We start from the raw sequence: 24,003 nt of genomic DNA, 5'->3' as shown, positions 1-24,003 counted from the left end.
AGGGACAGAGCCCACGCACCGCCGTCACCCCCCTCCTCCTGGTGCACATCTGGCCAACAGATGCTGGCCCAAACACTGGCTGGGGACAAAGGCTCTCGCTACCTCCTCCCGGCAAGACAGAGCCAGCACTGCCGGCTCCAGCCGGATCCACCTCCTGCCAGGCTGGGATGACCCTGGAGAACATCCAGGGGACAGGTAGGAGGCTCCCAGCCCACCTGCCTGGCGTGATTCCCAGCACAGCACCCCAAGCACTGGCAGCAACCCGATGGTTTGTCCATGGCTGAGCCCATCCAACATGCCCTCCATCCCTGACAGCTCCTGCTGATCCAGTATGAGGATCATGAGCCACATGAGGCTAGGCTGGAAAGCCATCCCAGAACCCACTCACCTTTAGGAGCTCATTTTAGACTTGTCCCAACAACACGAGCCTCACCGTGGTTCTCCATGGCACGTTAATATTGTTTCACCAGAACAAATGGTGTTGGCACTGCTGGGTGAAACTCCAGGCAGGTCAAGCTGGGAAATATCCCCGGGAGGAGCCAAGGCTGGCTTAGCCCAGCCACTGCCAGGATTAACCGTGGGGATTTAGCAGCCGGGGTGACTCCAGCTCAGCTCATCACACCGTCCCACCACGCTCCAGCATCACCACTGGCGAGCCCCCCACAGCCAGCAGGACCATGGCACGTGGGCCACCAGCACTGCTGGGGGGGCCTGGAGGGCTGGACAGAGGGCTGGGAGAGAAATAACCAAGCTGGAAATCATGACACAAAACATGCATTCATTTTATTCACAAAAACAGCCTGGATCGCTAAAACATTACAAACAGCATTTCAATTTAATGATGGAGAGAGAGCTGGAGAGACGGGGGGTGAACAGAAGAGAAATATCACTTTGCGTAACTGCTTCAGCACAGGTCCTGCAATATTTGTTTTATTTTGATTTTAACTTCTGTAAGTTTACAAAAATTACTTCTAGGAGTAAACCGTTGCGATTAGGAGGATTTTCTGTACGCAGCGTTTCTTGTTCTATATTAATAAACTAACAACGACTCTTTTTTTTTTTTACTCTTTTTTTTACTCTTTTTTTCCTTTTTTTCAATTCCGCCAGTTGTGTAGCAATTGTTTTCTTCCACCTTTTATACCGACCCTCTTGTGGGTTAAACTTCCAGAGGTGAATGGCGAGGAGAAGGGATACTACATCGCTTTAAACATATTCTCATTTATAAACATGAAGTTGAGGCATTCTAGAAACTATCCACTCTATTGTATGATGGGAAAGAATCAAATAAAAAGTATAAATGAGGGTGCAATTAAACAACTGTGCTAAATTACAGTAGTGCTTATTAGTAACTAGATTTTAAAAGGTTACTGTAAATTTACATTCCCTACACAAGTACTGCATCTTTCACACATAAACAACATCAACACCAAAACACAGAAAGAAACTGATTGTCCATACTCTGTCTATTAAGTCTTGGTACTTTACAGATCCATTGTTTTTTTCTTTTAATTATTTTTTTGTTTTTTATTTGAAAAGCAGTTAAATGTCTGACTAGGACTCGAAGATGTTAAAACGAACGCAAAAAAAAAAAAAAAAAAAGGAAAAAAAGAAAAAAAAATTATAAAAACAGGAATGAGATTTGCGAGAAAATATTTTTGGTTCTAAAGAGACACAGGTGCATCCATTCATTTCAGCCAAAAATCCCTTGCCTGAGACAACACAAGCAAGCAGTGACATTGCACTTGGATGACAGAGCTTTGGGATTCCCGTTCCTACTGGAACCATCTGAACGCGGCTCCTGTAGGAAGCATCACCTTCTGGAAAGGAAGAGAGACAGGGAGGGGGACAGAAGAAGAAGGGACAAGGCGTTAGGTCGGGTCCAGCACAGGCGTTCAGCACCAGGGCTGGGCACCCACCCCTCACCCCCACCCAGCACCGCGGTCCCCGGCCTTGGGACAGATCCAGCCCAGGCTCAGCACCCCTTGATGCAGCTCTGCATCCCGAGATTCCCAACCCACGGTGACAGCAGGAGGGAGAGCAGGGTCCCCCTGCTGCCACACCCCTCCCTGGCTGGGCACCAGCTCAGCCATTGTTCCCACATCCCCGTGTCCCTGTGTCCCTGTGTCCCTCTGTCCCCATGTCCCCGTGTCCCTGTGTCCCTGTGTCCCTGTGTCCCTGTGTCCCCACATCCCCATATCCCCGTGTCCCCGTGTCCCCGTGCTGCAGCTGGCACAGTGGCACATTGGTCAGCACAGTGGCCGGGCTGTGAGTGGTCAGCATGGCCTGGCACACCCCGACACACTCCCTTCACTGCCAGCCCCCACAGTCCCTGCCACGGACGGACAGACAGACACCCAGAGGACAGGAGCCCAGCCACCAGGTGGCTTTAGGAGCGTATCTGGATGGAAACTGGGGCAGGGAGTAGGAGCTGGATGGGCCTGGGGACACCAGAGCAGGAGCTGCTCAGGACATGGGACGTGGTCGGCCTCAAGGAACAACCCTGACCCCAAGAGAGCAAGCCCAGGCACCACCAGGTACCTCAGCACCTCACAGGGAACAGGGCTGAGTCCCACCAGGCTCAACCCCACAGCCAACAAAGGGCCCAACAACAGACAAGATCTCTTAGAAGCCACCTCCAGGAAGAATGGTGTGGGGCCATGCCCCAGTAGCACGAGGGTCCTCTGGAAGGAGAACCAGGGACATTTCCCACCTGGATGAGGTGGAAAGCCTGCACAATGTTCATGAGAACATGTGTGGAGTATGCAAGGACCACAATGTCTCTCAGTGCCAACAGCCCCCAAGCAAGGCTGAGCTGTGCCAGCCACACACAGTCACCACAGGATCACCACACAATCACCTGAGAGGACCCTTCAGGTCCCACATCTCCAAACAAGCAAGGAACACCAATGGGAAAGAGGCCTCAGGTGCAGTGACAGGCGTGGGCCAGCAGACTGACAAGGGGTACAATACTGAGCCCATGTGCAGGGCTGGGACACCTCATGGAGCATCCTAAGAGTCAAACCAGACACATTTTGGTTCCTAATTCTATGCAGGAGTCCACCAGATCTCACTGGGTCCTTCTCTTGGATCAAGACACCTACCAAGCCTCAGTTAAAAGCCAGAGCAGCATCACCCCATCCCTGCAGGGTGTCCCCTTCCACAGGCGCAACCCAAACACGGGGCATGGACAAGGGCAGGGGTGTGAAGGGCCAGAATGGGTGAGAGCTGGAGGTGCCCACCAGGCTGCTGACAGATCTCACCTGCTCCTGCCCCCAGCACGCCCTGAGGAGGAGCTGGGGCGGTCACAAGCCTCAGGCATCGCCCCTTCCTCAAGGTGTCTACGACACGTAATCAAACATCTGGGGAGGCACAGTGCCTGTGCCCAGCCATGCACAGGGCTGTGGCACTCCATGCTGGCCACACTGGATCCCACTCAAGGCACTGAATGCAGAACAGGCAGGGCAGAGCAGGGTGGACCCTCCAGCAAGGGCCACCCACCCAGATCCATCAACCCAGAGGAGAGGAAAGAGGAGAGAGGGGGCTCCTCTTGGGTCTGGAAGGAGATGTCTGATAAATACCTCTGCTCCTTTATTATTAAAGGAAGATGGACAATCAGCTCTAATGTGGATGCCCAGGAGAGATCCCCTCACCCCCACAATCACAGACTCACAGAGTGGTTTAGAGGAGACCTTAAAGATCCTCTCATTCCACCCCTGCCATGGGCAGGGACACCTTCTACCAGCCCAGCTTGCTCCAAGCCCCATCCAGCCTGGCCTTGGACACTTCCAGGGATGAAGCAGCCACAGCTTCTCTGGGCAACCTGTGCCAGGGCTTCAACATCCTAATCACAAATATTTCTACCTTATGTCCAACATAAATCTATCCTTCTTCAGTTCAAAACCCTCACCCCTTGTCCTCCGTGGCCAGTCTCTGTGAGGCTGACATGAGAGTGACAGTGACTATCTGGGGCACCAAAACACTTCAGCACAGCTTCTCTGGATGGAGAACAGCTCTGGTGAGTCAAACCCCAACTATTCATGGCCTTCCTGTGACCTACAGCTCTGCAGACAAGCCTAGGGTGACCTGTGCAGGGCTGGCCAGCAGCTCCCACAGCATCAGCCGGGGTTGCTGGGGCTGGCAGAGCCCAGAGGAGCCTGGTGAGTGCAGGGACGTGCTGCTGCCTGCTCCTAACACCCGACCTCGCCGGTCTCAGAGCCCCAGGCAACCCCAGCACAGCGGGACACCAGCAGTGACCGGTTCTTCAGGCTCTGTAGATGTGCAGATAAAGCTTAACGGCAGCTGAGGGATTTAGCCCGTTTTTTTTTCACTGCCATAAAGGTTTAATTCTATTTTTTTTTTACTGCTTGATTTTAGATCATTTAATTGTAGCTGCAGCCCCTGTCTGGGCTGTCTGAGGACGTTCCTCTGGATGCACGAGGTGGCAGGACAGAGTCACTGTCCCTCTCCTGGGCAATGGCACTGCCCCCCACAGACAGGGACAGTGCTTCACAAAGCCCCATATGAAGGGCCACTGAATGGCCCCTTCTGCCCCAGTATCAAGAGCAGAGGTGTGATGGCACCCCACCAGGACCAGCAGTCCAGGGAACTCTGCATCCTGGCCCTCTCCAGACACGTCTCCAGCACAGGTGCTGGTGGTTGCCCTACAGCTGGCCCAATGTATGAGCAAGGCTGGTTGACAGGTTAGATTTAACAACCCAGCTTTGACCCAGGTGACCTGGGACATCAGCCAGGGCCATGGTGTCCCTGTCCCAGCCACAGTCCTGTACAGCCCTACCAAGGTCAACACATGGTCCCAGTGGATTTTCTGAGAGAGGGGATGGTCTGTCATGAAAAGGGGATGGTGACGCCCTGGAGTGACCCAGTCCTGCCCAGGTGTCCATCCCACCATCAAACCCATCTCTCTTGAGCCTCAACACACCTGGTCATGCCCAGGAGGGATGGGACTTCAGCTCTGGTGGGGCCCAACTCTACCAGATGCAGAACCCTATTTCAGTGGCCTCAATTTCCCAGCCAGTCATGAGATGGAGAAACCCATCACAGAGGTGACAGTTCCATGGGTTCCTGGTGCTATTTATCACCCCCAGACCCAGCACTGGGAGAAGGGAGAGACTTCTCCAGCTGCTGCGAGCTCTGAGTCTATTGACCCGCTTTAGGACTCTTTGGAAGAAATGAACTTTTTTTTTTCTTCCCTTTCTCCCTTTTTCCAGATCACTGACTCAGCAAATTAGAACAAGAATATAATTTAGCAATACAGCGGTTTTTGAAAGACACAGTCCCCCTCTCCTCATCCCCACCGCCCAAATAGATTTTTTTTTCCCTTCAGTATTCATTCAGAGCTGATGCTAATTGAAAAACGTAGAACGTGGCTATGGGAGCAGCAGGCTTTGGTTGCATTGGGACCACCAGAGGATGGGCAAAACTCTCGTGCCAGGATGCACGATCCAGCTATGCCCAGGTGACTTTTTAGCCTCTGCTGTCTCTCCATGGGGATGTGCTCACCAGAAGGAGGAAGCACAGCGGCATGGCTGACAGTGGGGTCATCTCATGGGAAAATCAAACCTGCCTTCAGCACAGGGGGCTTCACACCTGTGTGTTTCACCCCTGAAAACCAAACCTGGCTTCACACCTGTGTGTTTCACCCCTGAAAACCAAACCTGGCTTCACACCTGTGTGTTTCACCCCTGAAAACCGAACCTGGCTTCACACCCGGGTGTGCAGGGAGAGGGAGGCTCTGCCAGAGCAGCGTGTCCATGGGACAGCCCTGCCCTGCCACACCACACCACCAGCAGCTGCCCACGGCCCCTAATGAGCTTCAGGCCCACACAACCCAAGCCACCAGACCTTTCCTGTAGTCTTCACATAAATGTCACCCCTCCCCAGTGGATTTGGCAAGGTGGCAGCCCAACCCAAAGCCAAGGACATCCACAAGCAGGCCACGGTGGGCAGTGACAGCCCGAGCACCTGGCTCACACCTGGGCATCCCCAGCAGGAGCAGGGACGTTCCTGGCTCTGCTGGGTGTTGAAACAGGAGCACTGCCAGTGGGGACTGGAGTGCTGCTGCCACTGGAAATCTGGCTGCTGCCTCAGGGACCCATCCTGGCCACCCCAGAGGGATGCTGGCCCAGAGAGACCCAGCACAGCCACTCCAGTGGGGATGCTGCCCAGTGCACACTGCAGCAGTTTGCTCCCAAAACCAGGGATCATTGTGCCCCTGCTCAGAGCGGAGTGAGCTGAGGGGCTGGGCTTTGGCTGCACCATGGCCACGGGTTTCATCATCACCAGTTACCTCGAGGTCTGCCCCAAAATGTCATCCCCCTCCTCTGGGGTTAGATGTTGCTCCCCAGCTCAGGGAGCTGCCACCAGCTGAGGACAGGGGATGCTGTCACCAAAACCCCGGCAGAGCCCTGCTGCTGCCTGTGCTTGCAAAGGGGAGAGCAAAGTCCAGGGTGCCCAGGGACCCCAGGGAGAGACCCCAGCCCCCCTCCCCACATCAACCAACCCCAGTACATAGCAGGGGGTGAGGACTGGGGGCACTGGGCAGAGCACACATCTCAGGGTGTGAGCTGTTAATGGAAAAGGGAAAAATAAAAAAAAGTAAGAAGTACCAGGTGTTTTATTATCTAAGGCAAGATCCAAACCCAGGAGCGCAGCCCGAGGAAGGGTTAGGGTGCCTGAGAGGGGCCGGTTACCTCCAGTGCTGCAGAAGGCTTCTTTTTGAGTTCTTCACATTTTCGGAATTTGCAAATCTGGTGGCCAGTTTTGCGATTCCTACAACTGCTGCACTGCTCGCAGTTTATCCGTCTTCGGCAGGGCGGGCACATGCCGCATCTTTTCCGTTTCTTTTTCCCCGAATTGATGGCAGATGCCAACTCATTCTGCATGGGATACTCTGCCAAGCCAGCCATATGGAGCGCGCTCTCTGCCAGAAACACGCCGGCAGGGGTCATAATGAAAAGGCCTGGGTTGATGGGAAAAGCCCCCAGGTAAGGAAAATCAGAGGGGCCGTTCATTGTCTCTGCAGCTGAGACTGCCTCCATGTCAGAGATACCAGTCCCGTGCTCGCTTGTTAGAGGAAGATGCTCCTGTACCACTCTTTTGAGCATTTCTGTCGACTGAGCAAACTGTTGGAGGGCGGTCTGTCCTTCTGAGGAGAGCTCCGACATCCGGTCTAATTTGCTCAGCATACTAGAGATGTTTTTGTGCTTTGAGGTAGAATGACTTTTATCCACAGTCGCATCGTTGCCATTAGCTAAGGGGTTGCCTTTCTCTGAATGTTCGCTTACCGAGCTGCTGCTACCAAAGGTGGAATAGTGGGAGAGTGGACGGGACTTCTTAAGACTTTTGTTCAAAGGTTCACTTATTATTCCACTTTTGTTCCTCCTCTCGGAGTTGACAGGGGGTTGAGAGTCATCTTGGTTATTTTTTTCTGTCTCTGGCTTGTTCCCAGTGTCTTGATGGGAGCCCGAATTTGACATGGTGCCCGGAGCACAACAACCAAACCAACCCCAAAATTTAAAAAAAAAAAAAAAAAAAAAAAGCCAAAAAAACAAAAATAAAAAAAAAAAACCCAAACCAAAAAAACCCCAAAAACCCTCCCCAATGCCAAGGTGAAAAATCCCCAAAGCCCTTCTGGTAGCAGAGGCCCGCCAGCCGCCGGAGACGCTCAGACGGGACCGCGCATCAATGGGGCGTCTCCTCCCGCGCCGGCTGCGGAGGACTCAGGGTGCTCTCAGTGCACAGACATACTCTGCGGCTCTGGGACACACCACGCGGCTCTGGAAGGAGAAAAGAAAAGAGAGTTAGCGCTGGCAAGAGCCAACGGGCTTTTCAAAGCGGCTCTTCCTCCCCCTGCCATGAAAATCTCAGCGCTGCAAACAAAGGAACTCCAGGGAACGGACCTCGGTGGAGATCCGTTCCGCTGCTCTCTAAAAGGGTCACCATCCAGACAGAAGTGGGGGGTCACAGGGGAAGTCCTGGCCTGGTAGCAATGGCACTCCGATGCTTAAAGACTCTCTGTGCCCAGCTCTCCTCCCCCAGGGACAGCAGCCCCAGGGAAGTCACGGGGCTCATCTCCCGCTCCGCTCCAGCGGCGTGCGGCCCCACGCCGGATGGGACCGCAGGCGCCAGCGGGATGTTCCCGGGCCAGCAGCTGGAGCTCATGCAAGGCGTGCCTGGTTCCCACCCTGCAGCTCCTCTCAATACCCCAAGCCAAGTGCCGTGGAGGCAACACCCAAGCTCCCACAGTCCCAGGGATGCTGCTCACCCAGCTCAGGCTAGGCTGCACCCCTTCTTCTCCTCCTCCTCCTCCTCCTGGATCATTGTCCCTGAGCCAGCACTGAGCAGGGGAAGGAAGCCACATAGAGAGCAGCAGTGTCCACCTTCAAGTGCCGCAGGGATCCACAGCATCCTCCTCCAAACCCCACCGACAGCTGCAGTGTTCACCCCAAATCCCATAGGGAGCTGCACCATCCAGTTCTGAGTCACTTCCAGCATCCACTTCCGAATCCCATGGGCAGCCATGGTGTTCACCTCCAAATCCCCATAAGAGCTGCAACATCCACTTCCAAATCCCATGGACAGCCATGGTATCCACCTCCTAACCCCACCAAGGGCTGCAGTGTCCATCTCCAAACCAAACAGGGAGCTGCAGCTTGCTTGGAGCTTGCACTTGCAAGCCTCATCAGGAGCTGCGGTGCCCACCTTCAACCCCATAGGGAGCCACAGCATCCACCTCCAAGCCCCAGTGCTGACCTCCTGCCATGCCCCAGCATGCCCAGCACACATGCCCAGCTGCTCCAGCAGAGCCACGGGCTCAGCAGTGACAGCGAGAGCCTTCCTGGAGCGGATGCTATGCTGCTGTCCCCCGGGCGACTCCAGGGCAGCTGGGCCCAGTGTGGCTGCAAACACTTGTTGTTGTGAAATTCCTCCTCCTCCTCCCTCCCGAGCACGCACGCACACAGGCACCGCCAAGTAATCAGGCTTTAGAGGAGAAAAGCTGCAGGGCTTAGTGGAGCAGGAACCCACGTCCCCACCCCGGCGGCAGTTGGGGGAGGGTGCCACTGGGAGGATGCCCCTCGCCCACCCCATCCCTCCATCCTGGCTCTCCCAGCACCCTCCTCTCCGGAGCCCAGACAGGGATGTGGCCACACGTGGAAAGCTCTGCTGAGACACTCACTCCTGTGTAGGGGTGATGCAGCAGAGCGAGCGGCATCCCTGCTCCCCCACACCCCACTCCTGCTCATCCATCACCCTTTGGATCCCCTTCTCCAGTGCAACCCCGGGAACCCCACAATAGCCCAGGAGGACCCTTTCCCACGGGCAGAGCTTGTTAAAACGCTGATGGGGGCAAGGTCCTTGTGCCAAGTACCGTGGTACCGGCTGCGGAAGCAGCCCCGGTGTCTCACTCCGGTGCCAGAGCCGGCTCGCCCACGGAGAAACCCCCCCTCGCCCTGGCGCTGAAAACCGCTTGCTTCAGCTGCTGCGGGATTTAAGATGCAGCGCGGATCGATGCAGGGCTTGGTCTCCAGCCGGGAGCTCGCCAGGCCACGTGGAGAGGGAAGGCTGCGGCGGCAGGACGGGCTGCTGCCCTTCCCCAGCATCTCGCTCCACGCCAGGCGGGGGGATGCTGGGCAGCCGTGAGGTGGGGTGCACCCCGAAGGATTGACGGGGTGCTGGAGGATAATCCAGCAGCTGCCACGAAGCTGAACCACCCGTCCCCTGTGCCGGGGAGGTGGGGAACCTGTCCCTGGAAACCTCAGGACGGGTCACACCTTGGTGCCGACAGCAACGGGCGCTGGGGCCGGAGCGGGGAGCGCGGCAGGAAAAGCACCGGACGGGAGGATGTGAGATAAAGCGCCCGGGGGTTTTATCTCACTCCTGCCCGCGGCCGCCTTTCCTGCGGCCCTGCGCCTCTTCCGCCAGCCCCGCACCGTGCAGGGAGCCAAGCCACCCTGCCCGCTCGCCCTGTGCCATCGGAACCGCCGTGCCGGGGAGCTACGGGAGGTGTCCAGCCACTGGAGATGCTCTGCATCGCCCTGGCTAAGATCCGGGTCCGGCCCGCATGGGTCTCCCCACCGCCGCACTGCGGGCTCCGGGTGCCAAAGTGGGGAGGACACCAGCTGAAGCCACGCCGTGGTCACCGTTTCCACCGGTTCCCATCTTCTCCTGCAGCCACAAGTACCATGCGGGCTCCCTGGCTGGTGGCACCACGCCACAGGATCGGGTGCCAGCAGCTCTGAGCCCCCGCTCGCAGCCGCTCCCAGCGGGGCGATGGGCGCAGAGCCTGGCACAGCCCCCCGAGCCCCCGCGGCTGCGGGACAGGGTCACCCAGCCCACCCGGAGCAGCTCCCCGCACCCGCAGCGACCCGGGCACGGCTCCGTGGCCGCGCTCAGCCCAGAGGAGCAAGGGGGTGCCCGCTGTTGGCACGGGGTGTGGCGCAGAGCCATGCCGAGCCGTGCCAGGCCGTGCCCAGCCGTGCCCAGCAGTGCCCAGCCGTGCCCAGCCGTGCCCAGCCGTGCCCAGCCGTACCGAGCCATGCCCAGCAGTGCCCAGCCGTGCCCAGCGGTGCCCAGCCGTACCGAGCCATGCCCAGCGGCTCCACCACACAATCCATCCATTGTCCCGACCCACGCTTTTCCAAGGCCAGCTCCCACCATCTGCAGCAGCCAGCGCTGCCCTCCAGCCCCCGGGGCCACCGCGCCAGCAGGCGCCGGACACCGCGGCAGTGCCAGCCGCGACAGATCTGTCCCCGCACTGTCCTCACCCGCCACCCCAGGCCGGGGTGCTGGGGGTACGTGGCCAGTTCACATAAAACGGGGGTATCCCCCACCCGGCCACCGTGGGACCACCCAGCACAGCAGACATCGCTGCTCCTCGCCAGCCGCTGCCCGGCTAATTGCAGCGGGGGGGAGGAATTAATGATCTTAATCCCTTCTTTATGATTGACCCGAGTAAAGACGGTGAAGGCCCCCCCGTCCCGTTTCTGCCCCTTTTCCGGCCCCCATCCCTTGGGGAAGGCGCCGGGCAGCGTCATCTGGGTCCCTGTCAGAAGGTGCTTAGTCCCGGCCGCCGCATTAAGGGGCACGTGATGGGCTCCCTCGGCCGGGCCTTTGCACGGGGCAGCTTAACAGCCTGGAGGGACGCCAGGGTTCAAGGGGACACCACCAAGGTCGGGAGGCCCCAGTCCACAACCCACACCCAGGGGTTCCCAAGCCTTTGCAGGACGCTGCTCCTCCCCTGCAACCAACCCCCTGCCAGGTCCAGGGTCCAGAGGCCAGGGGGTCCCAGGGTGAGGGATGGCACCCACGGAATGTGTTGCCCTGGGAAGCTGTGGCTGCCCCAACCCTGAAAATGCTACGGGCCAGATTGGAGGGTTATCCAGTTACTCCGGGGTTTGGAATAACCTGGTCTAGTGGAACATGTCCCTGACCATGACAGGGGGTGGAATGAGATTATCTTTAAGGACACTTCAAACCCAAAGCATGCTGTGATTCTATGATTTCCATGGGATCACCCCAAAGACCTGCCTCCCATCAGCCTGGAATGTTTCGATTGGGCAAGGCAGCTGTGGGGGAAAAAATGGGATAATTCCTCTACCCGGGTCTTCCCCCAGCTCTCAGCACCACACCACCCCTCACCTCCTGTGCTCTGCCCCAGGGCTCCCTGCACCCCAGCACACAGGGGACTGCACTGCAATAGTCCTGACAACGCCAAAATAAATATAGATTGCAATAGGATCATCCCTGGTGGTCCGAATAAACCCTGCCAGGCGATGGACTGAGAGACCCCTAGTCACAGGCACCATTCACTGTCAGAGGGGAGCAGGAGAGGAGCTTCGCTTCTCCTAAAAAAAATGACAAGCTGCAAATTCCAGCTGGATCCCCTGTGTTTTTACTGCATGGCTGGAAAGCCACCAGCTCCCGCCGACCTAAAAAGTCTCGTCTTCAAGAAAGAACTTCTGCTTTCCTTTAATTTTGAATAAATCACCCTCCTCCCAGAAAAGCCGCCGGTTGGTCAGCCGTGCACAGACACGGCGTAAAGGGAGAAGAAAGCAGCAAAGCTGAAGCTGAGCTGCTCCCGGGCTCCAGAAACAAAAGGAGAAAATCAAAATTCGCCTTTTTTCTAATCCCTGGGCACTGGGTGGGCACTGGGGGCGGTGGCTTTGTCCGCCCGCAGCAGACGGAGGACGAGGACGGAAGGGACCCCGGCGTCTTTTCAGCCTGGAGAAAGGCTGCAATTGTCCCCTCCTCAGCGTTTTTGTCCCCACTTCCTCCCCCTCGCCGCGTGGCCGCCCGCCCAGCATGGCCCCCCCACCTCCTCCCCACCAGCATCACTCCCTGCTGATGGATGGACAGACAGACAGATGGACGGACTCAGCCATGCCACAGACCGACCAAAGTAGGGCACCCACCGCCAGCGTGTGCCCCTCTCGAAGGCATCCCAGGAAAGATGTAGGTCAAGGGAGGCTGCAGCCAGAGGCACCTTCCCCTTGCAGCTCCAAAGAGGAGCTGGAGGTGGTCCCTGTGCTCCTCAGGTGCCCTGGCACAGGAATTTGAGATGGCCAGGAGCACAGGACCATAGGTGGTGGAAGTGATGCGTGGGGAGACACAAGACACCCTGGAGGCATCCTGGTGTCTGAAACACATCCTGGGATGAGACACCCAGTGCGTCCAACAGCACCACGGCCCTGTAGCACTGTCACAAGGCAGAAGGTCCAGCAGCAACCCAGGTCGGAGGCTCAGGAGAACAAGGCCCACCAGAACAAGGTTCACAGCAGCCCCGACCCCAGCGCCACAACAGCTGATTCAGCTACCAGGTGCCCATTTCTGCAGCACAGTCGAACCTGCTGTTCCCTCCACCAGGTGACACAGGTCAGCTGAAACAGGCAGTGATGTCTTACCACAGCCTCACCAGCCAGATGTCCAGCAGCAGGTGAACCAAGAGAAAAATCAATCCATGATCTCCCAAGGCTGATTATCCCTACAGGACACCCATCCATGGTGCCTGATAATCAGGTGCCTGAGGCAAAGACAAGCCTGTTATTTGCAAGCCATCACCTCTGTCAACCCAGCAGCCCCCAAGCTCTGCTCTCTGCATTCATCCTCCCAAAAACTGGTCCAGCCAGAAGATCCACTCCTGGATGTAGCCATGGAAGTTACCATCACCCACCACCTTTTCTCCAGACATCAAGAGAGGACACTGAGGCCTGGAGAAGGCTTGGGCCTGGGAAAGGTTTGGGCAGTGCTGTGAATGCTCAGGCTCACCCTGGGTGGGTTAAGGAGCCAGAGGTACGACAGGTCAAGGTATGACAGGTTGCCAGATGGGCAACTCACACGGACATAGTTCATCTCTTGTGCTCCAGAACATCCTTCGAAGGGCCAGTCGTGGCAGCCACTCTGCTTGTCTCTGCTGCCGAGGTGGCACTGAGGGATGTTAAGAAGCCAACTCCTGAATTAAAAAGGCTATGGAAGATTAAATCCAGCATCTGGAGTTTGCCCTGGAAACAGATGGTGAATCATCATGGTGCACAGAGTGGCTTTCACCCGTCTCCTTCTCGCAGGCAGCCACTCGGCCCCGCCGATGTCCCCCAGGAGCAACTCTGGACACATACACAGGGTGGGCCAGGATGTGTCCTGCCAAGCACACCCTCATGGACAGCGTGGTGAGGCCATGCCACATCCTGCTGAGCAGGCAGGAGGTGATGCCACCTCCCCAGGTGGGCTCCCTCCACCAGGGATCCAGCAAGGGCATATTTTCTTCCACTGCTGCTGGGTTTTCCCATGTAGCCCCATGGCTGCAGCAATCTGCCAGCATAGCCACACCCGGATGCCTGACTCAGAAGACAGCCCAGAGCCTATCACCAACGTGCCCTGGACTTCCAAGGAGCTTATCATGGTGGAGAGGACAAGGAAGTGCCCAGGGATACCACTGCCTCCGTGCACTTCCCCGAACCTCACCGTGTGGCCCTGGCACAGCTGAAGCCACCACTGCAGGGACCGACCTGCGCCCGGGGCTGCCCCAGCTGGGAAATGTGGCTGTGTCCTGCCTCCGCGGGGTGGTGGTTACGGATTAAGGAGTCTTAAATGTCAGACGACCAGGCGCTCCCTAGAAATCCACTTATCTCCGCTGCCACTCGGAGCGGCCAGAGCCGGGCGGTTATGGAGATAACGCGATTTGAAGCGTCCACCCGAGCATTGCAGGGCTGCGGGTGCCCTGCGGACAACGCCAGGCACCTCCTCCCCTCCTCCACTCGCCCAGCTGCTGCCCAGAGAGCCGGGTGATGGCCACACTGCTCAGCCCGGGGGCTGCACCCACCTGCGTGGTCCCCCCCTACCCCAATTCCGGGGGATGAGGGAGGCTTGGCAGCCTCGGTGTTCATCCATCCCCCCCTGTGCCAAAGCTGCACCAATTCGCTGCCCAAATCCTAAAATGACTGTAACTAAAACCTACCAGATTGAGCCTGGGGAAGAGCCCCCCCCTGCCTCTCCCCCCTCTCCAAATGGGATTGAACAGATCTGCTCTCGCACGAGCCCAGCTCGCAGCCAAGCAGCATCTGACATTCACGCGCCGTGGCACGGCTCTGCCGCTCGCCCACTCCCCCCGGCTTGGCATCGCCCCGGAGATGCGCCATCAATCCCAGCCCAGCAGAACGCCCCCTGTCCTCTGTAAATCTCCTCCAGACCTTCCTGGAGGGACTCCTTGGCCCAACTAGTTCCCCACATTGTGTCCACCAGGTGAGGTCCCCAGGGTGATTCAGGGCTGTGAGGTTCAGGGGACCAGGCAGAATGACCCCAGGGCATCGGGGACAGGTGGGCAGGGGCAGACACTGCCCAGGGGCAGAAGCCAACAACAACGGGCATCCCAGCAGGACCCCCAAAGAGCTGGGGGGCTGAAGGTGGCTTTGCCCCAGGGAAACCCACACATGGCCTGCCCAGGCCAAGCTGAGATGTGTGAGTCACTCTGTTAACAGATGGGGCAATTACAGCGTCGATTATTGGGGTCTGACTGACAGCCAGGTCACAGAGACCCAGCATGGGCAGAGTTGATTAAAAACAAGGGGAAAAGTTGTAGGCACAGTCACAAGGGAATACTGGATGGCAAAGAGCCCCAAAGCCACCAGTGCCACCTTCAGTGGTGTTCCAGTCTACATGTGCCACCTCCAAATGCCACCTCCAGTTGTGCCTAAATCCATTAGTGCCACCACAAGTGCCACCTCCAGCAGTGCCCAAATCCATCAGTGCCATCTTCAAGAACAGCTCCAGCCTGGAGAGGTGCCCTTGTGCTCCCAGCTCTCTCAAAACCCCATCCCTCCACATCCCACCAGGCAGCTCCACGGTGGCAGAGCACACATCAAGAGGCTGCTCCAGATCCCAGGGAAGCTGGCACCGGGATGGGCCGGTGCACCCATGCCAGCACCTGTGTCACTGTCACCACTCAAGAGCATCGGGGCCATCTCAGTGCATTTGAGTTTGGCCATTAATGGGTGGTGGGGACCTGATGGTGCTTAGTGATGAGATCCCAAATGCCCATGATCCCTGCTCCTGAAGGCAACCACTTTGGAAGAACCACTTTTCCCAGCAGGAAGGCGGCGGCCCCGTCGGAAAGCGGGTCCGCAGACGGCAGCTATTGACAGATGTCTAAGAGGACGGCGAGTAATCCCGTCTTCCTCTGGGAGGATTCGGGTCGCCCTCGCCCTCACCGGGGGTTTATCCATTGTCTGGATCTGCTGGCGGTTGTTATTTTTGGTCAGCACCGCGTTTTGCTTGGCCTCGCTGGCAGGAGGGAAATAGGAGGAAGAAGAGAAAGGGGAGGAAGGCTGCTTGGCCAGGGTTGGTGGGGGGAAGACCAGCTCAGCTTTGGGAGGGGGAAGTGAGGCACCCCAGAGCCCTCAGGGGGACCGAGTTGGTCTCTTCCCAGCCCCACAGCCTTGCTGAGCACAGCCAAAACTCACCACAGTGATGGGGCTGGTACCATCCCATCCTCACTGGTGCCCAGGGGAGCTGCTTCCAGTAAGCCCGGTGGGCCAGCGAGGCTTGAGAGGTTTTGGGGTCCAGATTTTGGGAGGCAGGCAGCAGTCAGGGTTCTCTTTGTCACTAAAACCAAGTGTAGGGGAGGTCTCTGAGGGATGGGCAAGCCGTGCCCACAGACCCACACGTGTCTCAGGTCCATGCAGAGAAGCCAAAAAAAGCCAGGTAGATTCAGGAAGACAGATCCCCAACCTACCCTGATCCCCTGGGCTGTGGACTCCTACTCCCCACACTTCACCCCCAGCACTGCAGCATCCCAACAGCAGGCCAGCCCTGCTGGCAGGTCCTGGTAGCTTGGAGCTCACCAACATGGCAGGGTGCACCTCAGCCAGCCCCTGAGATCCACACCTGGATCACTACAGAGCCACTAGTGAGACACTGGAACAGGTCACCCAGAGGAGCTGTGGCTGCCCCATCCCTGGAAGTGTCCAAGGCCAGGTTGGATGGGGTTTGGAGCAACCTGGGATAGTGGAAGGTGTCCCTGCCCATGGCTGGGGGTTGGAATGAGATGAGTTTAAGGTCCCTTCCAACCCAAACCATTCCATGATTCTATGATTCTATCCTGCTGAGACAGGTACAAGGGGAGGCAGAGCTGGGCTAAGAGCGTCCAAGAGGATGTTCCTAGGGAGAAGACACAGAAATGCCTCAAGACTTTGCTTCTCCCCATGTCCCCAGCAGCAATGCAGGGAGTATCCCCTCAAGGCAGGGCTTGCCATCCTTCTCCACATCTTTCCACCACCTCCCAGTTTGCCTGCAGAGCAGGAAGACAGGATAAAAATGCCTCTCCCCACTCCGTGGGATCTCGCTCCTACAAGAGATGGAAGGCATGAGCACAAAACTGCCTCTCCCGAGCTTTCCCCACGCTCAGCACCGCTTGTCATTCAAGCAAACCCCGTGGCCTTTAAGCTGCCAAGGTACCAGAGCTGCTCTGGAATCGGAGTTCGCTCGGCTCCTGCCCTGGAGCAAGGAATCTGAAACGCTGCCACTGGAAACGAAACAGAGCATCCGTCATTTTACTTGCCAGAAATACATCCAGCCCCCAAAAAAAGAAATACTGCCTGTGAAAGAGCGAGCAACAAAGCCCTCGATTCCACCGGTGAAGCAGAGCCCGGCGTCGGGCATTTCCACTGGAATTCTGATTCTCTGCCCAGTTCAAAATCACCCAAAATAAAAAGACCAGCGGGGCCAGGTTATGGCCAGAGGGGCCAGAAAAAGGGCACCAGGTCATAATCAGGCAAGCTGGTGTGGAGCAGAAGCTCTCACCTAGGATGCTACGAAGAAAATCCATGGGTTTGAAAGGAAAAGAGGCAGGTGGCAGAGGCAGGACTGGAGGGGATGGAAGGTCCAAAGGAGCACAGCAAAGCCCAGGCAGCCCTGCAGCGGGGATGTCCAGGGGAACCCCCCCTGCCCACAATCCTCCCAGGCAGGCAGGTCATCACCCCCAGCCATTCCCTGTCGCATCCCCAGGAAAAGCAGCAGCGCGTTCCCAGCCAGCCCAGCCCCCAGCCCAGGCACGCCAACCCAAATATCTGCGAGAGGCGCTCCCCTCCCTGGGAACAGCGACTCGCCGCAGAGTTCACATGCCCCAGCAATGCCTGATTAAACTCCCAAACTCCAAGGGAATACCCCTGAGGCTGTCTGAAGATAAGCTAGGAGCTAGGCTGCTCTCAGGAAATGCAGGAACTGGGAAAGAGCAACCCCTTTTATTTTTTTTTCCTTTTAGATCCAGAATAACACAGAGCAAACCCTGGTGTTCTCTAGCTCAGACACAAGCTGAGCTCGCTGCTGTGCACCCCGAGAGCTTCCTGCTCCCCGAGACATCACAGGTGCCTGACCCCTGCTGCAAACCAGACCCTGCTGGAGGCACTGGGGATGGAAACAGAGAGCCCAGGACAGCTCCAGGCAGCACAGGCGAGCAGGCTGGAAGGTGCTGAGTAAAAGGAGAGTGCTGCAGCCCTGGCAGAGGGCAGGGTGCTGCCCAGGACACTGGTGCCAGAGGATGGGGACACTTGCTGCCAACACCTCCAGGACTGGGATGCTTGGCAGGTGCTCCACCATTTTGGTTCACCCTAGGGAACACCTCGGGGGCTGCTTTCACTGGTCCTCAGTTCTCCTGCACCTCTCACGGTCTTTTTCCCTTCCCTGAGCTTTTCCATGTTGGATGGCCATAGCAGTAGACCCAGATCTCCCAAGCCATCCACACACTCTAGGGCAAGGGAGTCAAGGAAAGCTTGTTAACACAGCACCCAAACAAACAGGCACGTTGGAGCTTCCTGGGATCAAGAGGAAGATGATGCTCCTCCCTTCTGCACCTGCTGGATCCCAGGGAGCAACCAGCATCTGATCATCAGGAGAGCAGAGCCACAGGCAGGGATTGTACCATGTCTTGGGGATCAGGGAGCCCCAGGGGTGCCCCGTCCTGGCTGGTGGTGGGGACACTGCAACATTGGCATCAGTGGTGACCAAATGTCCTCAGACACAAGGTCTGCCTTCAACCAGGACATGGCTGGGGAGACCTGCACCCAACACACAGCGTGCTCTCGGGAGAGCAAACACACCTAAGGCCAGAGGACATGTTTGGATTGACCCAAGCCAAGCTCCCCTTCAGAAATTCCTCTTGGATACCTTTGTTGTCTCTTAATGCTTCAAGAATCAGCCTGAAATGAAAGGCATCTTCCTTCCCTGTACATGGCAATAGAGGATAGAGAAACAGCACTGCTGAGCAACCTGCTGGCAAGAGTTATTGGGAAAACTGGTCCTGGAAAACTGTTCCCAGAAAAGCTTCAGGCCCATGATGGGGTGGCAGGGCCAGGTTGGGAGCTTCTGTATTTGATCAGATACCAGTCTGTCTGCAGAAAACACTGGGTCTGCTGTGGAACACTCAGGTTGTCCCTGGGGGTCCTGCACAGCCACAAGACCCCACCGTGGGCTCTCTGTATGTAGGGGTATGGAGCATCCGTGGACAGAGGCTTCTCACCATGGCCTGTTGTAACAGGACAAGGCACAAAGGTTTTAAACTGGAAGAGGGCAGGGGTAGATGAGAGATTAGGGGGAAATTCCCTGTGAGGGTGGCACAGGGTGCCTGGAGCAGCTGTGGCTGTCCCATCCCTGGAAGTGTTCAAGGCCAGGTTGGACAGGGCTTGGGGCAACCTGGACTAGTGGAAGGGGGTGGAACAATAGTCTCTTCTGACCCAAAGCACTTTCCGATTCTATTGCCATTCTTAAAAAGCACAAGTGAGGTGGGGGAAGGTTGGACATCCTAAAGAACCAACCCCAGAAGATTTGGAAAGCAGAGCTGGATTCCTGGGAAGGAGGAAGGGGTCACCATCACCACCAGCAGCCACAGCATGAGTCAGGATGGGAGCTGAAAGAGCTGCAGGACTCACAGTGCATTCACTCCATGACCTCGAGGAGAGCAGCCATGGAAAAAGCCATCTACAAGCTGTCACAACACACAGGAAGATAGGGAAGGGCCACAAGACCCAGCCTGGGGAAGCTGAAACATGAAGGAAACACTACTTGGTGGGAGCTGGAAAGGGTTTATCACACTGGAGATGTGCTTTGAGGGGACTGACTGCAGGGTGTCAGCCTCTGTCTGGGCTCACTGCTCCTTCCTGGCCCCAAGCTCTGAGGGACTTCACTAAAACCAGAGCTAGATCTCAATGCTTCTGCCTTCCCTCACTTCCCAGGTGGCAGGCTGAAATGACAAGGAGCAAGTTGGGTGTAGTTGGTGCCTGCCACGTGGTGGTCCAGCCCTTCTCCAGCAAGCCCAGGGCAGGCTCAGGACTCCCAGCCTGCTCCCAGGACCTGCCTGCCAGATTGGTGACCCCCCTGCAAGAGAACCATCTTCCCTCACCAGGGAAGGGTCTGATCCTTTCTGAAACCCAACATCCACATCCCCTTCTCCAGATGGGTCTTCCCGCAGCACTGGCAAGTTCCTGGCATGGGAGAGAAGCTCCAGAGCACAGGGTTCCCAACCAAATGGGTTCCCACTGCTGGCTCTCAGCTTCCATGATGATCCTCCATGATTTGCTGCTTCCCCAGCCTCCTCCACCCCATCCTCCTCCCTCTTCCCCATGCCAGAGGGTCCTACACAGAAGGGTCTTTGCAGGAATCATCCATGGAGGATGAGCCCGAGCAGGACAAGCAGGAGCTGTGGGATGAGCTGGGCAGGGAGCACCCACAGAATCCATTCCCCAACAAACTGGAGCACCAGCAGATATGGACCTGGTGGTGGTGGAGGCAACAAAAAGAAACCTATCCTTGTGTCTGGAATGAGCCACTGGAATTTTGGGGACTGTCCTCAATGTCTCCCTCAGTGTTCTGACAAAGCTGTTTTCATCCCACAAACTTCACAAAGACCTTCTGAGGGGGGAGAAGGGGGTTTCCTACTATCATAGCTCCTGACACTTTTGACATAAGGCACATCTAGGTTAAGGTAGAAAAATTCCCAGGCAATTCCTGACCAGGCTCCCCTCGACCAGTGTGGCTTCCCCATCCCAGATGGATCTACCTGCCCTCCCTGTACTTTTCTCCTGCACACCGTGATGCTGAACGACAGCACCCGGATGGGGAACATCCTCCTCTGAGGACTTCTCAGACAAAAAATGTACTTTTTCACTCTGATAATGCATTTTAACAATGCAACAAAGCCTGGTGCCAGGGCTTCAGCCCTCACTATCCCGGGGGAAGCAGCCGGCAGCCACGTCGGGGATTCAGGATGGGCGTCTCCAGAGGATGGCCGCGGGCGTCCTCGTGTCCCCGCAGCAGCACCCCCGCTTCAGCTCAAGGGGTTTAAGCTGAAGCAGTGCAAGTCCCTGCTGCAGCCCCCCGAGGTGTAAGGCTCCCTGAGCTCTTAATGGGCTTAGGGAGCTGCTGGGACCGGAGCAGCTCCCCCAGCGCAGCGCCCGGGGGGACTCAGAGGCATCCTGGGCTGGCAGCCTCGCCGTGCCAGGGGCCACCCGCCAGCCCCGTCCCAGACGGCACCGAGCGCTCAGCCTGCTCCCTCGCCATCCCAAATCCCAAATCCCTCCTCCTGCTCTCCTTAAGGATATGTGTGCCCCCCCCCAGCCCTGCAGCGGATTCCCCCCGGCCATGCCACCAGCCTGGCACCCGCACCTCCCTGCCTGCACCTGTAACCTGTGCCCCACACCTGCACCCCACTGTGGTTCCTGCTCCACTCCTCACCCCCACATCTCACCCTACACCTGCACCCCACATCTCACCCCATATCACCACCCAGGGCCACGCTGAGCAGCAGGACCAGGGGGTGCCTGTCACTGGGGCAGGACCAGCTGCAGATCCTCCCCACTCTGGAGTGTTCAGACCCCCTCAAATTCAGGCTGAAGGCGAGAGGAGCATGTGCTACACAGCCTGGTAAGGCTGGGGGGGCCAGCACATCATCCCACGCCATCCCCTGGAAATCTTGTTTTTCCAGGCTTGGATCAAGCCCAGTGGACTGGGAACAACAGCCGGCAGGAGCGGGGCCATCCAGGGAAAATCCTACTGGAAAGCAGTAAAACCCCACTCAGCCAAACCCCATTCTCAACCAGCACAAGTTCTGGGGAGGCAGCCCCTGTCTGGATGCACTCTGGCAGGGAAGGCTCTGCCCTCCTCTTCATCCTGTTTTGGGGGTTTGGACTTTGTGTCTTTAGGTTTTTCCAGAGGGGAAATATTTTTAAAAAGCAAAAAAAAAATACCCCAAAACCTAAGAACGTTACTGAGCTCCTGCAAATTCCCTATCAGCTGCTGTACACGCACATGGCACAGAAAAATCCTTAGCAAATTCCTGCTGAAAAATAATAAAAAAACCAGGAAAACCCACCAAAGGCTGAGCTTGCCGGACACAGCGCGCCAGGAGGGGCTGACAGAGCTGTTACGGTCTATTGGGCCAATAATCCACAAACTAAGACAGATTTATTGTACATGGCAGATCCTAACAGCTCCAAAGAAACCATCACTGTCTCCTGGCGCTTAAAATTCACTTTCTTGGGGGGAAAAAAAAGGGCCAAAATATGGCTTTACGAGATAAGATGCGTGGTTGGACCATTTTGTGACAGGCAGAAGCCTGTGCAAACACATACACGGCTCTTTTTTTTTCCTTGGTATATAAATATATAAAATATCTCCTCTTCCAAGGCAAGCACGGCTGCATTACCCGTCGGAGCGCTGTCCTTACCACCGGATTACCCGGCTTGGTGTCACCTCCCTTAGCAAGATGGATTTGCAGGGATGTTGTTTCCACCTCGATATTACCGTTCAGAAACAGAGGGAGATAAAAAAATCAAGTTAATCAAAGCTAAATTGAGCCCCTGCACCCGTCTGGCTTGCTGGGATGGGTGACTTTGGGTCCCCTCACCTTGGAAGGTGTAAGGATCTAAAAAGGGAGATGCTGGAGAGGAGGGCAGGCTCTTCCCACTGGCGTGACAGTGATGGCAAGCCTGGGATAGGGGGGATAGTTTGATGATGATGATAATAAAAATAATAACATTAAAAAGGTCAGAGGCGGTGCTTTCCCCGTTGCTGGCAGACAGGACCCCAGCCAGCGCGGAGCAGCAGGCCAAGAGCGGGATCAGCCCGATCCCATCGGTAATTGCGGCGTCTGCTCGAATCCCCGCGACGCTGGAAATCACACTGGGCCCGGCTCAGAGCTTCCCTGATCATATCGGACAGGGATCAAAGAGGCTCAGCTTACGGCTTCAGCGCGGGGCTCGTCCCAGCCGAGGGGGGGCTCCTGGGGAGCCCGGGGGGTGCCTGGGGGCGAGCATCCCTCAGCGGGGCGATGCCCGGGGGGATGGCCAGCCTGGAGCCCCCCCGGCATGGAGCACGGACGGTGGGTGGGCTGCGCAGTGTGTCTGCCCTGACAGCCCCCACCAACCCCCGGCTGCACCCCAAAACCATCAGGGTAATGGGGGGGTGAGCGTGGGAAGCTGGAGCAGGCAAGCAGGAGAGAAGCTCTTGGAGACTCGGGGAGATGCCCACGGGCAGGGATGGGTGAGGGGAGGGGGGTTTGCATGGATGCCCCGGTTGCACCCCAAAAAAAACCATGCCAGGGCTGCGAGCAGTGGGATGCTGGAGCAGCCACGGGCAGCAGGAGCCGCGGAGCGATGCCCGGGGGCAGGGAGCGGGGCAGGGAGCGGCTCCGAGGGGATGCCCCGGCTCCAGCCCCCGGCCGGCCGAGCAGCAGCGGGAAGGGATGTGCCGGGACCGGGCGGCTCCGGGGAGGGAACTGAACGAGTAATTAGAGCAGGAGGCTGTGAGTCAGCAAACGATGCGTAACCTCGGCGAGGCTGACAATGAGGCAAAAGATGGCAGTTTCGACCGAGAGCGCCGGCTGAAAGGGCACATTTAGATATGCAAAAAGCAGCAACTCCTGACAATCCCAGGGCTGCGACCCGCTCGGCAAAGCCGTGCTGCTCCGGAGCCGCCGTCTGCCGCCGAGCTCTCGACGCCTTCCTCCAGAATCATTGTGAACAGAGACACGGGTGGGCGCAGACCCAACCCCGCGGAGCTCCCAAAAAACCGGCGGGCAGGGGAAAACAGCGGGCAGCCTCTGCTCCAGCACCCCGTGCTGCCTGGAAAGCGGGATGGATACGGGCAGACTCGGAGCTGACCTTGCTCCGGGTGCCCCGGGGAGAAGGAGCACTCCAGGATGGGCATTAAGGTTTGGCTTGGAAGCAAAGCTCAGCTCCAGGCGCAGGCTCGTCCCCCACCCGTTTCTGGGGGGGTGCATCAGGGCTGCAGGCAGGTAGGGCCGCCCTCGGCGAGGAGAGTTTAATTAACCCCGGAAAGCGATCGTTAAACGGCCGGCCCGGGTAATCGATGCGGAAGGGGCAGCTCTCTCTGCTGCCGAGGGACCATCTGCTCCGGGGAGCCACGGAGGCTCCTCGTCCCCCCCTCACCCCGCGCCTGCCGGGAAGCGGCGGCCGCCGCCGCGGGGCAGCTGCTCCCGGGGCC

General features: G+C 57.4%; 1 protein-coding gene across 1 annotated transcript in view; it reads right to left on the bottom strand.

Annotated features, from left to right (window-relative positions):
• Positions 1-757: 757 nt before the first annotated feature.
• CXXC5 (CXXC finger protein 5) overlaps positions 758-24,003 on the bottom strand; it is a 36,399-nt gene continuing 13,153 nt past the window's right edge. The window contains exons 2-3 of the mRNA XM_005523452.3: positions 6,711-7,796; positions 758-1,817 (exon numbers count right to left, since the gene is read on the bottom strand). Of these exons, the coding sequence (XP_005523509.1) occupies positions 1,773-1,817; positions 6,711-7,496 (831 nt within the window). The 5' untranslated portion in view covers positions 7,497-7,796 and the 3' untranslated portion in view covers positions 758-1,772. The remainder of the gene's footprint in view (positions 1,818-6,710; positions 7,797-24,003) is intronic.

Source organism: Pseudopodoces humilis, chromosome 17, assembly GCF_049639895.1.
Source record: "Pseudopodoces humilis isolate 2021_Gansu_Grassland_sample_001 chromosome 17, ASM4963989v1, whole genome shotgun sequence".
In the NCBI taxonomy this organism is placed as follows: domain Eukaryota; kingdom Metazoa; phylum Chordata; class Aves; order Passeriformes; family Paridae; genus Pseudopodoces; species Pseudopodoces humilis.
Note: the sequence above shows the minus strand (reverse complement) of the source record. Positions and strands in the feature narration are given on the sequence as shown.